This window comes from Gouania willdenowi, chromosome 20 (assembly GCF_900634775.1).
Source record: "Gouania willdenowi chromosome 20, fGouWil2.1, whole genome shotgun sequence".
Taxonomy (NCBI): Eukaryota; Metazoa; Chordata; class Actinopteri; order Blenniiformes; family Gobiesocidae; genus Gouania; species Gouania willdenowi.
This window is the reverse complement of record NC_041063.1, coordinates 10,864,128-10,879,440: the sequence shown is the minus strand read 5'-3', so window position 1 is coordinate 10,879,440 and position 15,313 is coordinate 10,864,128. Positions and strand designations below refer to the sequence as shown.

The 15,313-nt window shown below is 37.1% G+C and overlaps 1 protein-coding gene across 10 annotated transcripts in view; it reads left to right on the top strand.

The window, feature by feature from the left end:
- The window catches only part of myo3a (myosin IIIA), a 79,245-nt gene that overhangs the window by 36,062 nt on the left and 27,870 nt on the right, over positions 1-15,313 (top strand). For 7 of the 10 annotated variants that reach the window (XR_003672523.1, XM_028434496.1, XM_028434497.1 and 4 more), the window contains 9 exons: positions 1,010-1,086; positions 2,994-3,139; positions 9,313-9,378; positions 9,480-9,635; positions 11,282-11,378; positions 12,323-12,439; positions 12,614-12,718; positions 13,238-13,321; positions 14,387-14,589. Coding sequence is in view for 9 of the 10 variants with exons in the window: in XM_028434496.1 (XP_028290297.1) it covers positions 1,010-1,086; positions 2,994-3,139; positions 9,313-9,378; positions 9,480-9,635; positions 11,282-11,378; positions 12,323-12,439; positions 12,614-12,718; positions 13,238-13,321; positions 14,387-14,589 (1,051 nt within the window). In the remaining variant the exon portion in view is untranslated. Of the gene's footprint in view, positions 1-1,009; positions 1,087-1,744; positions 1,826-1,922; positions 1,977-2,993; positions 3,140-9,312; positions 9,379-9,479; positions 9,636-9,918; positions 11,176-11,281; positions 11,379-12,322; positions 12,440-12,613; positions 12,719-13,237; positions 13,322-14,386; positions 14,590-15,313 lie in introns of those variants that run through there. The other 3 variants (XM_028434502.1, XM_028434499.1, XM_028434501.1) reach the window with 3 other exon arrangements.

The following is a 15,313-nucleotide window of genomic DNA, read 5'->3' as shown; positions in this document are numbered from 1 at the left end:
AGGCTGATACATCGGCCAGCCGATATTATCGTCCGATTTTTGCGTTTTTTTTTACATGTATCGGCATCGGCCGATACGAGCCGCAGCATTCACCGATCTGCATTATTTACATTGGGCAGAAATATTTTCCTTGTTCTACATCACCTGTTTTTAGTATTTATTAAATATTTTTTACTTGTTGTCGTTCTACCTCACCTTTGTTAATTTCAATAAATGTTCCTTTTTTAAAAAAAATTGAGACTAGTACCATTTGCTATCATCATTGTGTAATTTTTATGATGTAAATTGAAGGAGAAAAAGTAGTATCGGCTCCAAATATTGGCTCAAGAAAATTGGCAGTCTGTATCGGTCATCGGCTAAGGCTGATGGGAAAAAATTTGTATCGGCATCTGCCCTAAAAAAAAATCCATATCGGTTTATCCCTACTTCTAACATTAAATAAATACTAAATGGAAACAAGGGAAAATGAGGGAAGACGAGATATAAACACCAAAATTATATAAATATATAAAGACCAAAATTCATTAAAAATGTAAAAGGTTTGGGTTATATGTTGAATGAGCTAGATCAGATCAGAAGCTGTCTCTGTAATATGCACCATGAGTGAGAAATAATGAGGATATAAGTCATTTTTATTTATTTATTTGGTTATTTGGACAAAACAGAATTCTGACTTAAATAAATTGTGTGACGCTCATGTATTTCTAAAACTCATTTACAGAGCCAGGAGAAGAGATTCACTGTCACTCAGAACACTTTGGATTACAATATGTTCAATGTTGACTAAAAATTACATACTGCAGCTTTAACTGCTCCAAGTGCAACGCCCATAATCAAGGCATTTTTTAAATTTCCACCCTAGTAGCAGGTCAGCAAAAACCTGGGGGTGTACTTACACTTTAAAAGTGCAAATCTGTCCTGAAACTTACAGTTACAGTATGTTTTTATCTCGTCTCCATTAGAATAGTTTTCTACCAAAATAACTAACACTTTGTATTTTGTCTTCCAGGTGTTTCAGCCCAACTGACAAACACTCGTCTGAGGAGAAACACCTCAGTGGGAACTCCATTTTGGATGGCTCCTGAGGTACCAAAACCAACCTCGCTGTCTGTAATGTGACGTTCCACTACATTAGCCTGGAGCATCACATCACAAGCCACGGTTCATAATCTTCAAAGTTATAACACTGTCAAGTACAATGTGCTTAAAAAATTGGACGGCAGCCTTTATCATTCATGTCCTGTAGAATTATGGCTCAGTGCATCAACTGTAGAGAAATGATTACAATATAAAGTATCCATTATCTACCAGCACATTAGTTTATCTACTTTAAAGCTGTAGTAATTACACAACAGAATATTCTTAAATGTAAATGCTAGTTTAAACATGGTCATATTTTATACATAAAGCTTAAACATTAGATTAAATTGAGTCGTGATAGTGCATGTCTGATTTGCATGTTTGTATTTGGTTTTAGGAATTAACAGTAATTTAATTTCATGTCACAATACTGTATATGCTTTTATTTTGTCATCTTTTCCAACTCAGTTGAATACTGAAATAGTAGCAGCAACTACAGTATTTACTTTACAACGTTTTCTGGGCAGGTTTTGATTTTACTTAATGATGTATACATAGAACATTCAAAGAGCTCATTTTTACATAACTTTTACATTTTGTGCAAATTGAGCTTCCCACCCTGCATGACGTGCTCCTTCAGATTTTAATCTCATTTGGTTTTGAAGTCCATCAACAAAGTTCTAAGAAAGGCTAAATCTTGGACGGACTCAGGCTGTGAAAGCATCTGGCTGGAACGTTTACGATGGTCAGGGATATGATTTTTTTGGAGAAGGATTTTTTACTGTTAAGAGTTTTATCATAATCATTAATATTTTGTATATATCTGCACGTGGTACATCCAGAAACTGTCCAACATATTGGTGAAGCGCCTGCTTACGTGAGAGTTAAGTTAATGGGTAAGTTTCAGGTTTTCTGCACATTTAAAACTATGTTTTGATAACTCACAAGTTTAAGGTTTTTCTTGTAACACTTTTCATCTTGACATATTTACATACTCTGATTTCTGTTTTTTTTTTTCCTTTGAAGCATGAACGTTTGAACACTCATACTGACCTTTTCACTGCGTCACACATTTTTGTTTTCTGAATGTGGTTAGAGGACGTGTCATCTCTTGCATTGTGTGTTTGTGAGATATTATGTCATTGTGATTTTAAAAGGTGCTGTTTAAAACTATTTAATGCTTTAGAACCCTGCATTAGGTTTTGGCAACCAGAAGATTAATTTGGATGACATTTTGGAGGGAAAGGGACATTTTTGTGACGTCAACAAAGCCCCGTAGCTGGATTTTCAATAAAGTTTTAGTTTGTTTTTGCCGAACAAAACCACATATTTTCCAATATGCCTTTTTTTTTTTAAATTTGTTTCAATATGTTATGATATGGAGCAATTTTCAAGTTTCTTGTGCAACCTCTAAATATTAAATAATTTGCATACAATTTAGACCCAAGTCATTTGGCAAGATATGGAACTAAATGCAGGTTTTTAACCTAGAAAATCTAAAAAAATACCAAAAAATTGGACCCTAATTTAGATATTAATGTATATAAATATATATATAAGCTCCCATTTTGTCCTTTCAGACCCCAGCCATAACAATTTACTCTTGTGGCTTTTGTGTGTGTGCTGATGAAAGTACCTCCCACTCCCATGCTTCCTAATTGGGAACAATGGGAGTGATTCCCAATGAGGGTACCATGTTGACCTCTGAAAGACAACGACACACTCTATATTTTTGTACACGTGTGTGTTGATGTGTACTACATTGCTATGATCAGCTAAAGCCTCAACTTGTATTTTTGCTTGAAATGTCATGACCTCTATTACTAGGATGTTGTAGGTTTTTGTCAAGAACAGAAAAAACAATAGATCATTGTGTTAAAACACTGCTGTGTCATCATGTCTGCCCTTTAAAGGTGATAGCGTGTGAGCAGCAGCTCGACTCAACCTATGATGCTCGTTGTGACGTCTGGTCTCTTGGAATCACCGCTATAGAGCTGGGAGATGGAGACCCGCCCCTTTCTGAACTCCATCCTATGAGAGCCCTTTTTAAAATCCCCAGGTAATTTTAGCTTTGTATTCACAGGCTGTGACTTTGACCCTGCACGGTTTAATGTTAACTTTAGCTTTTCTGTTGTTGCACATCTTTAAGTTCCCGCTTTAAAAATACAGAGCTCTGTGCATTCGCTGTTAATGTAACATTGTAGCTACATGCTACAGTATATGTTAGCTTATACAAAAATAAGTTTACGAGGTAATACCTGCAGTCCATTGAAAAAATAAAAATAAAAATGGAAGTATCAATAACGATAATTTGGCCCATATGAGAGGAGGATGAAGAGGTGAAAGTAACGGATTACAAGTACTCACGTTACTGTAATTTGGTTGCTTTAATGGGTACTTGTACTTGTTTGAGTATATTTCTAAATCAGTAGTTTTACTTGTACTTAAAAAGTAAAGTAATTTGTTACATTTCTACACCCAGTGTAGTACTGAATAGATGATAATTTATTTATTTTTTTAAATGATCAACGGACCAAACGCATCACAGACGACGAACCAGATTAAATGTATTGTACCGCGCTAAAGCAGCATTAAATGCCGGTTGGTTTCTCAGTTTTAGAGTTAATAATTTTAGCTATACTTAGATTATTTTGAATTTAATTTATTGTTTTATTTTATTTTTTAAAGATAATTGTACAACAAATTGTGCAAGATTTGGTCTCTTCCTTTTTCAGTTTATACATGAGATGTTTACTGTATGCAAGGACACCGTGGCACGATTTATTACCAACAATAAACATGGGGGGTGAAAGTAACTAGTAATTATTACTTTGAGTACCATTTAATAGAGCTACTTTTTATTTGTACTTGAGTATTTTCTGTATGACTTACTTGCACTTGTACTGGAGTACAATTTAAATCAAGTAACAGTACTTCAATTTGAGTAAAGAATATATCAGTACTCTTTACACTTCTTGCAATAATATATCAACCAATTTATTGTTGATGCCGTCGCCAGATAAAGTAGACCAGCGATTCTCAACTGGTGGGTCGGGACCCAAAAGTGAGTCGCGGACCTGTACTGGATGGGTCGCGGACTGCTAGTCAAAAAGAAATACTTAATGTCTTTTAAGTTAACTTTTATTTTGATAGGCATGCTGTGAAATGCATGTTGCACAGGAAAATATATAGAGTTATGTTTAAAAAAAATTATACATGGATGTTTTCAACAGCTATTTTTGAAAAACTTGGTTTGGTTGACTGAATTATATTAAAAAACGATTTAATGACCGTAGCAAAATGTGGGTCCCCGGGTGAAACCAGTTGAGAACCCCTGAAGTAGACTTTTTACTTTACAGGGCTTTTTCCAGCAGCACCTACAAAATAAATTGTTCATGGCACTTTTAAAGATGCAGAAGGCTCACACATCCTTTTCTCCTCTAATTGTATTTCAAACTCAAGATGAAAATGACAGTAATTATTGATTTTTTCTTGATCCACATTAAGGTGAATGATTGCTTACTGTGGAAATCTCATTCTTTCTTTCTCACACACACACACACACACACACACACACACCCACTGTGTCTGTGTGTCACAGCCACCGTGCTTTTTTGCTAGAAGGTTCTTGCTACACCAGAGCCATCACACAGCTTTCTCCAAATCTGTGTGAGTGCTGCAGTCAGAGCTTCAGGCTGTCAGTTCACACTCCACACGTTCCTCCTCTGGTGACCATCAGTGTAGCCACTCCCCCTTTGGTATCAGTGTGGAGGCAAAAACGCATTCTTTAAACCTACTTTTTCTTTAATCCTTTAAATGGAAGTGCAGGTGATTTATAGATTTGTAAATGATCTTGATTTAATTGAACATAACTGGCTGTAAATTAAAATTTCCCAGTTTTATAAATATTGTTTCCTTTTTTTTTTTTTATATGCACGTATTTATTTGTAGATTAAAAATGTGAAATATTTGACCTATTGATATTAGCCCACCTCTAGTAAGTTCGAGAGCTAATAGGGGTTTCTGCCTCTTGTTTGGTATTATTAACACTTAACCCATAATACATAATAATCTGAATTAAACGAAGCTTATCTAAATGTTGACTAAGTATAATTGTGCTTTGAACGCGTTTCCATTGAAGGTTGTCTTGGGTAGGCGCCTCGTTACTCCCGTGAAATGTCATCCCGTGGGACTTTGCTGTCGGAAAATGGACGCTGCTGTTTAATGCGACATATTTCAATATCGAAACGTCTAAAAATTCCTCCTCATGAAAGTGTAAAAATTTTTTTGCAATATTTGAGTGTTTTTTCATAATTCAGACCAGTTTTATTGCGCTATTTAGATTTTGCACATTTCCAAGGGTAATGGAAACACAGCTCGTAACCCTATCCTCTGCATCTGCTTCTTTCACACCAACGGACTTCGTGATTTCCTCTTTACATGTTCAAACCGTCTCAGTCTGGCATCTCTGACTTTATCTCCAAATGTTCTCATTCCTGATCGTATCAATATCCTCGTCACGAACAAAGAGAAACTCAGTATTTTCATCTCTGCTACCTCGAACTCTGTCTTTTCCTCAGTTCCACTGTCTCAAAGCCATAAAACATGGCTGCGCTCGCTACTGTGAACCTTCCCTTTCATTCTTGATTATACTCTTTCATCACACCTGACACTTTTCTCTACCCGTTCACACCTGCTTGCACATGATTCTTGACCTTCCCCCGCCCCCCCACACTCTCTATTGTTTTAGGACTGTTGACCCTAAGTATTTAAAATCCTCCATCTTCTGTATCTCTACAGGTACAGGTAAAATCATGAAAAGATGGCACTTATTTCAGAAAGTGAAACTTAAATATGATATAGACTCATGACACAGAGTGAAAAATGTCAAGCCTTTTTTTTTGAAATGTTGATGATTATGGCGTACAGATAATGAAAACCCACAAAATATGTGTCTCAGAAAATTAGAATATTACTTCAATCAATAAAAAGAAAAATGTCAGGCTTCTGAGAAATATGCTAATTTCTATGCACTCAATACTTGGTTAGGCCTCCTTTTGCATGAATTACTGTATCAATATGGCGTGGCATGGAGGCGATCAACCTGTGTAATGTAGGGCTGGGCAAAAAATCGATTTAATCGATGCAAATTCGAGTTAAAAAAAAAAGAATTATTATTATTTTTGGTTTTTTTCCCACCACAGTTTTTTTTTACTTTTCAGCCCGCCCCCTCTTTGTTTACATTTGTTTACCTTTTGAGTAGGCTTTTTTGTGTGCCACAGGCATATTCAATGTTTTATTCGCACTATGCTGAGATGCTGAGTTTATTATTTTTTAATTGTAATGTTATGTTATAAAATATGTAGTTGTCTGATTTCTTAATCAGAAAATTTAAGCTACTGTGAAGGCGCTGTTGCTCTTTTGCTTAAACCTTGGTTAAAGCTTGAAATTGTTGAATGACAGAGCCTCATTTACTTTTTATTTTGGGATTGTTCTATGCTTTTTAACAGCTCAAGGACAGATGACAAGAATTCTACTATTACTCAGTGTAGTTTATTCTAATTAGTCACAAGTAATACTCACAAGTACTGCAAAAAACAACCAGATTTATTTAGTTTTTTTGCAGGCCTGCTTGTTCCAAAAACCTACAACTTACTCGCAGATGGCACTGTTAGGAGTTCAACAATTATTTTCTTGTGCTGGGCTCTGACCTGAACAAAATGGGATTGGTGATGTACTATCACTGAGCAGCCTAGCAACTGTACCGTGACTTTAAGGGTTTGTTGCGGCCCCCTCTAGGATGTATATCCAAAGGCTTAATGAGCCGCAACATAAAAGATGCCAAACAGAAATAAAGTTTGTCGAATTACTTATTTGCACAAAGTTCTTAAAAAGTAGCAACAAAAATCCAATACTTCCGATTCGTACACAATAAAACGACTTTTATTTTGAAGCCGGAGGCCGTGCCATTTGATGGCGTTTGGTTTGACAACTGACGCCGTTTCATTTGAGGTATTTTCATCTGACAGAGGTTTTCCTGATACCTCACTCTGAGACCTGAGGATGTCCTAAAACATACAACAGATGAGAGGGAGGACGGGCAGGCTGAGAGGCCAGGAGGTACAAGCTGTAACAGGTTATGTGTATGTAACTATATGCAACAGAGTCTCAGAGCCTAAGAAAGAGGAAACAGTTCACAGACAATTGAAAAATAAAGAAATCAAATCTGGACTTCAGAGAAAACAGAATAATAACAGCAGCAGATGAGATGACGTGTGTCTGTCAGCAGAGCGGTCAGTCAGTCCATTATGACGCTTTCACAGCCTCAAATTGTTGCGCATTTTGTTCGCCCCCCGCGAGCCTGAAAAGGGGCAACAAACAGGCATTCATGGTCATAGTGGGTTTCCCTGGCATTGTTGGTGTTATTGATGGCACCTTTGATCAACCCCCTAAACGATTCAGTTAATTAGCATATACAATTCTAAAATATTCATACAATTGTTAATATCAACGTAAGCTATGTCAGCAGCCATTGCCTAAATCGTAGCTTCCAGCATTCACCTGTTTGAGAACTTTGCTTGTGTGCAGCTTTGGACTGCAGCACGTACCAGCGCTTCTCACGCGCATCGCTTGTACGTGCGCACAACGGCTCTCATTTATCGACTGTTTTTTGTACGTTCAAATCTGTGCGTATGACGAGCGTACGACCATATTCACGCAAGCTTCGGTATTTATCAATATTTAAGGAGGAAACAATCCTCCCTCCTCCCAGGTTTTATAGGAGCAGCGGGGCCAACGGTGACAGTTAATGACACACGATGGTCAAAATGACCCCATAGAATCTATAGAAGCCAATAGCAATAATAAATTGTAATATAGCCGGCGTTCAACCCTTAGAAGGCAGTAACTCTGACATTTTACAACTAAATACGCAAAATTGAAATACTTTTACTAAAACGTTAAAAGTTGGACTAGGATCAAACAACAGCATTACTTCATACCCACATACATACATAAATGCTTACTTTGAGCTTTTGTTTTGGGAGAGTATTAGGAACTATTCCTTGATTTAGGTATCTTACAAAACAGTTCATCAATCCAACATAATTTTGTATATAGATTTGTATTGCCACCTATTTTGAGTGTTACATGAGTCTTAGTGATCAGATTGTGTAGAAAATCTATCTATTGTTGATAACTGTATATATATATATATATATATATATATATATATATATATATATATATATATATATATATATATATAAAACTATATATTTATCAACCAGTTTTGCTTAGCATATTGGGTTGTTGTAGACTACTGGATGATTCCATCTCTGAACTAAAATGTGATTTGAAGGTCCTGTTATGGCAATTGTCATAATAAACATCATATCATCAAATGTGTGTTCATGTGTACAATTTGTCATGTGTTTATACACGATGACTACGTTATATTGTTGTACTTTTGAACAGAGACGTTGCCACTTTGCTGAGTCATGTTAGATTAGATTATCCCCAAGTGCAGACAGATTGTGCTGTATTCACAGTGCCAGCAACAAAACAGTCTTTGCTCAAGGTCTCGTATCAAAGCTCTGATAAGCAGAGCTCTGTAACAGTGATTTTCCATCGGACCCCCTCCTTTCCTCTCGTCTTAGGGTGGAGTTTTCTCTATCTGTAAAAATGTGTGCTCAGAAAACTTCCCAGTCAGTTTTGCCCTTTTTATGTGCTTCTTTCCATTTAGTTTATAATAAATCATTTTTTTTATAAAATCATCATCCTTTTCGTCTGGACCCCATGATTCAACCAGAGCAAAAATCATGTTTCCAAACGAGGACAATCGTAAATTTGCCGTGACAGTGCTAAACAGTAAAAAAAAAAAAATGCTTACTTGGAATTTGTCAAACTGTTTTGAAACAGATCATTTGCAAGTGAATCTGACCCCTGCTTTTTTGTTATTTTGAACTAGCCAAGGACAGATGTCTCAGCATCAACAGCGACTCACAGAACACACTTAAAAATCCTAATACTACGTGTAAGTTGACTGTATTATATTACCCAGGTTCCCCATCAGTTATGGTTTTCTGCCAACACAGAAACACCTCTGGGTGTCTCTGAAGATTTAATAGACTTCCGTCTATGGCTGTGTATACTAACCATTTGTCCTCTGCCCTGCCTGCATAAATCTCATCTCATCTTATCTTTCCATTCATCCATAAAAATATTCAACAGAAACCCTCCTCCAACTCTTCATCAGCCAGAGCTGTGGTCAGACGACTTTAATGACTTTATCTGCAAGTGAGTAGAGGTACTACTGTGTCTTTCAGAAAATATGTACACAGATAGAAAGAAAAAAAACCTTAATAATTGAAATAATTGCTGCTTTTTATGCACCACAGATGTCTGATTAAGGACTTTGAACTGAGACCGAATGTACTAGACCTTCTCCAGCATGTGTTCATCAAACAGATTGTTGGAAGAGAGAAAACCCTGCAGAAACAATTGATTGAACTCATTGATCTCAGCCAGCAAATTGGTGTGATTGAAAAAACAAGGTAACATGTCTCTATTCCAAGCTCTTACTATTCCGCCACTCATCGGGAGGATATTTATTCTAGCAGACAGAATACGTACTCTGGTGTAAGTGGATCCACGTATCAAACTGCAGCTTAGTTTATGCAGTCAGCATAATCCAAATTACGGTCCTCTGGGATGCTTTACAAACGTTCACATCACACATAGAGCAGCTCAATCCTGGCAGCAAAGTGTGAGTCATGAGCCAGAAGTGTGCATCGCTCAAATAATCGTAAAATGTGAATCCTATTTCTGTCATTAAAGCCATCATGGAAAGAGAGGCAGAAGCACAGACAGTAACGACAGGTAACAAAATGCCCATATGACATCTGTTCCACTGTAGGAGCTTTTATTTTAAATTTAACCACTGATGTTGCTTAGGTTGTGATCCCGAGTCGTTGAATAGACCTTTTGGGCCTTCACTACAACGCTGGATAAATATATCTGGGATATCTCTCCGTTAGCTAGCTTCACGTAACTAAACATTTGCCATCACAGAGCAGCTGTACTATGAAGCTGGTTATCAACACGTTAACCTAAGCGAGGTTTTTCCAACCTGAATGATAGCAGCGTCTGACCAATCACAAACACAGAGAAACCGCGCAGAGAGACTTACAACACCATGAGTAGCAATGCTGGCAGATAATTGATGCATACATTTGTGAGATTATACAATACCAATCCATCGGAGAATAAATTGACTCTCTTTACTACGGCACAGATGTATTTATATTCGGGTGCAGTCTATGGCTCTGATGATGCGTTCATACAGCTCAGCCTACATCATCAGGTTGACCATATTTGTATTTTCTATAGCCTGTGTTATCTTACAGGACTGAGGCTTTCAGCGTCGCTAACAGTGTAAATGAATAAATGAATGTATCGTCAAAGAGTGCCCGACGCATCGACTAAATGAAAGGATTGCATCTATCCATTCTTACTCTCCTTTCACCTGTCAGATCAGATCCACGCAGCAACATGTACACAGGACGCCCATTCTTTTCCAAGAAAACTGATTGGTCAGGAGCCGGTGCTTTTATACTCATTCAGATCAACCGACCAACTGCTCAGCGTAACAAGTTACCATGATGATTTAAGAAGTTAACCAGCGTTGTCGTACAGCACACAGAGGGAATCCCGGAAGATAAGATCAGAAGAAATTCAGCTTTGTAGTTCAGGCCCTTGTTGTTTTAGATTGTTTACTTGTTCCTCATTAGCTATTGTTGCTGTTGTCTGTTTGATTCATCATCATAATGCTTTTGTTTTGTGAGCCTCATTCTAATACAGTGCCTTAGACATTAATACTGTCTGACGCTACTTCAGCTCTATCATCATTATCTCTACCAGAAATTAGAGGAAACTAATCAAAATCATGAATAAAAATTACTGCTGTGATTGAAATAACCAGCTGTGAATAAACCTTTAGTCAAAAGTTAAACTGATTTCTTCTCAATCCATTTTTAATCTGTAGTTTTTTTCAGAATTTTTTTTTTTTTTTTTTGACAAGTATATTCATCAGAACCATGCAAACCTTTGCAATCAATTGCTATTTTTCTTTAGTTTTATGAACATTTAACCTGTATGTTGCTTATTCTGAGAACGTGCAGTTCTGTCGTGTGAATTTCAGGCATGAACGTATTCACACTAAAAAAGGAAGCCACATGAAGACTCAGTGTGACACAGATGAGGTGGACGACCTCGCCACCCTTGAACTTCTGGATGAGGTATGAAAGACTCATCTAAAAAACTTAGGGGCCAGATGGAGCATGATCGCTAATAGCGCCACGATTTGTGCAGCGTCCACACTGGCAGTGGGTGCTGTTTAAGCGCTGTATCCTCAGAAAAATCTGCTCTAATCATATCCTGGCACTAACACGGCCACATAGTTTGCCAGCTCTGAGGCTTATTTACGAATGAGGCAGTTTGCGTCCATCTCTTGGTTTGCGTATGCTCCGTGGATCATACTTTTTCTCTCATTTGTGCCGGTTTAGTGTTGAAAAGGCAGCGCAATCCTTTTGACGGATCAGACCCTTAGTTATGGAATCAGAACAGTATCATAATAAATGAACTCTTGCAGGGTTTTTCACGAATGCACATGCTTTGTTTTGCAAATATATATTTTATGCAAACTTGTAACATAAACTCTGAAATGCACACGCTCCACCTCACAAATATTATTTTGAGGCACACCTGGAATATAAATCCACAGATAATGCCAATCAGGTGTGTTTGCTTTCAGCCAATCATATGGCTTCTTTCATTTTCGCCACACTTTTAAACCAATTGCAGAGCTACTGACATGTGTGCATACGCGGTGTTCAAACAAGTGTGGAGTTTTAACAGAGTTATGGTCATTTTAATGTGCGCGTACCAGGACGTGTCGCTGCCAGGCGTTAAATAGTTAAAAAGGGTAGAAATCAAGACATAACATCATGCATAGATATTTTTAAATGAACCAATACATTCATTAATTTTGTTTAGTCCTATGACTTCAAGATTATTGTGTTTAATTAATCATTTTTGAGTCTTTCTAAAAAAATATGTAATAATATCAACAGTAGAGCCCACTCTAAAAATGCACAATCTTGTACTATGTATGTAGTATAGACTTGTATTTCTTTGATTAATCATGTGGCCCATGTAAATTGTGCGTTTCTTTTCTTTCTAGGATAGTGTGACAGAACAGCTTCAGAATCGCTACATGACGGATCAGATTTACACATATGTGGGAGACATCCTGATTGCTGTCAATCCCTTCCACAAGATGGACATATACACGCCTCAGGTCAGTAGAGACGAATGAGGCATTGTGTTTTAGTCTGGATTAAAAATGTTCATTTGTTCTTCTGTCAGAAGAACAGTTTAGTTTACACATTATGCTCATTTGTCTTTTTCCACACTTAACAAAATCCTCCTTGATTTTCCTACTGTTTTCCCCTCAACATTCTTATTTTTGCAGTACAATCAGTTGTACCTCGGAGCCAAGCGGACAGCCAACCCACCGCACATCTTCGCTGTTGCAGACGTTGCCTATCAGTCGTTGGTCTCGTACAACGCAGACCAGGTAAAAAGATTCAACTCTACATCAAATTTGAGGATGCAGCCCTTTCTTGTTATTATTGGGGGGTCACAGTGATCTCTCTGACGTGTGGTTAGGGTGACCCCGACAAAACCTTCAATGACTGACGCGGCAAATGCTAAAAATGAATGTCTAAAAAATGAAAACAAGAAAACTCACACGATGCAAATTTTCTAGTACAATTGTAAAAACTTGATCTCTTGTGTCACCATGGAAACCAAAAATGATTGCTCTCCTTATTTACTTACTTCTTAAGTCGCCTCTCGGTACGCTGTGGCATGCAAACATTTTGTGTCTTCAGCGTTTGCATTTTGTCAAATGTTGACTTAGAAGAATTTACTTATTCAAATCTGCAGCTCACAGGACTGAAAAGTGTTATACAGACTTTATTGTAAACACTTAAGATAATGCAATGGGTCTGTTTCTGATTTTTGTGCAATTGTGTTGAAATTAGCATTCTTGTCCACCTAACATGAGTCACATCTGATCACTTCCTGTATGCAGTGTATTGTAATCAGCGGGGAAAGTGGAGCTGGGAAAACGGAGAGTGCTCATCTGTTGGTGCAGCAGCTGACGGTTCTCGGGAAGGTGAGTCATGGGGCCAATCAGCACAATATCTGGTCAGCGTGTCGTCGTAATTCCCATTCTATCAAACTTCTGAGCATTATAATCAGAGGGAAAATGTTACTGTTTGAGTTAAAAGGTAATTCTTTCAAATATCAGTAAGGCTTTGGTCATAAAATGCATGACTTCATGAGGAATCATCTGAACTCTATGTGATTCTGTAACAAAAAGTAATAATGTTCCGCTCAAGAAGAAGTACTGTTATTTGATTGAAATCGTACTCAAGTACAAGTCATACATTAAATATTCAAGTACAAGTCAGAAGTAGCTGAATTAAATAATAATCAAAGCAAAAGTTACTTCTGTTTATTTTTGATCATAAATCTTAACCACGGTCCCCATGCATACAGTAAACACCTCATGTATAAACTTTAAAAGGAAGAAGCAAGATCTTGCACAATTTTTCCACAAATACATCTGTATAGAATGAAAGGTTTGTCAAAATGTACAATTCATTTTTTTAAATAAAATAACACCAATGACTTCAATTCAAAATAAAATGAATTCTAAGGCTCTAAGTATAGCTAAAGCAAATGTGGGTGACAGCATAATAGATATAAATCCCAACCTGAACTAAAGAAAGTCGCTGTGCGTTGATATACTTAAGTATACTTAAGTACAAGTAAAATTACAGATTTGGAAATATACTCTAAAAAGTACAAGTACCCATAAAAGCAACTAAATTACAGTAACGTGAGTGCTTCACCTCTGAACAATGGCTTTTCACACGCAAAAGAACTATAGTCATTGATGGATAGATGTGATCATCCCTTAAAATAGAAAGATCACTATTAAGGTATAACATTACAATAACAACATACACTGTCAAAACAGTTTCTGTACAATCAAAGGACTTTTTTAGTCTTTTATGATGAAAATGGCATTTTCTTTTTTTGCTTTCTCCTCGAAGAGCATATGCCAACAAATCACACTGACAGTCGCCAAAAGTTGAGGATCCACTCCTTGACACATACTGTAGGTGTCACCAAATAACTTTCACTCACTAATTTGGAATAATGTCTTATTCAGGCCAATAACCGGTCCCTCCAGGAGAAGATCTTGCTTGTCAACAGCCTGGTGGAGGCATTCGGAAACGCCTGCACTGCCATTAATGACAATTCCAGCCGCTTTGGGAAGTACCTGGAAATGAAGTACACCTGTGGGGGAACGGTGGTCGGAGCACAGATCTCTGAGTACCTGCTGGAGAAATCCCGTGTCATCCACCAGGCCACGTAAATATCACTTCCTTTTCATACTTTGATCATATTTTTGAAATTACATTCTCATTCATACTTATTTAGCTTTTTCATTTCCTAAAAGAACTCCCAAAGGTTGTTATCATCCTACTAGTCAGGGATCAGTGTGCAATGGGCTGTCGATCTCTCTTTCCACTTCAAACTGGTGGCTCTTCCCTTGAACCTGCTTTTTTAGTTATTTGGTCTTTTCTTCTTATCAAGTGTCAGAGGAGCAGAGTGGGTCAGGTAAAGGGGCCAGTCTATTTCCTGTTCAATCATAGATTGTGGACTTCTTTGTGTCCTTAGTGAAGCTTCAAAGGCAAACTCAAGTATTCTGTTAGAAAACAGTCACACAGGTCAGAGTGGGTGTGATTTTGACAGTAAACCCAATTCATTTGTTTTGTTTGATTGTGGTTTTAAGGTGATACTTTGGTTACATGTAAAAACTTGATTTATTTTGTTAAAGTATAAGGAGGGGTGTGTTTGTCTACCAACATGAACTGTTGCCTTTTTCCAATACTACCATTAAGCCTGTAAGCTTCCTAGTTTTTTCAAGGGTTAAACACATTTTTGATGCATTCATTGTTGTACTACACACGTAGCTTTTACCACAATGAAGTCACTCAATATTAAATGCTCTGTTGGAAACTCATTTTCTAATGGCAATTCTTGAAGTATTGACAATAAGTAATCTGAATAAGATGAGGATTTTTAACATATA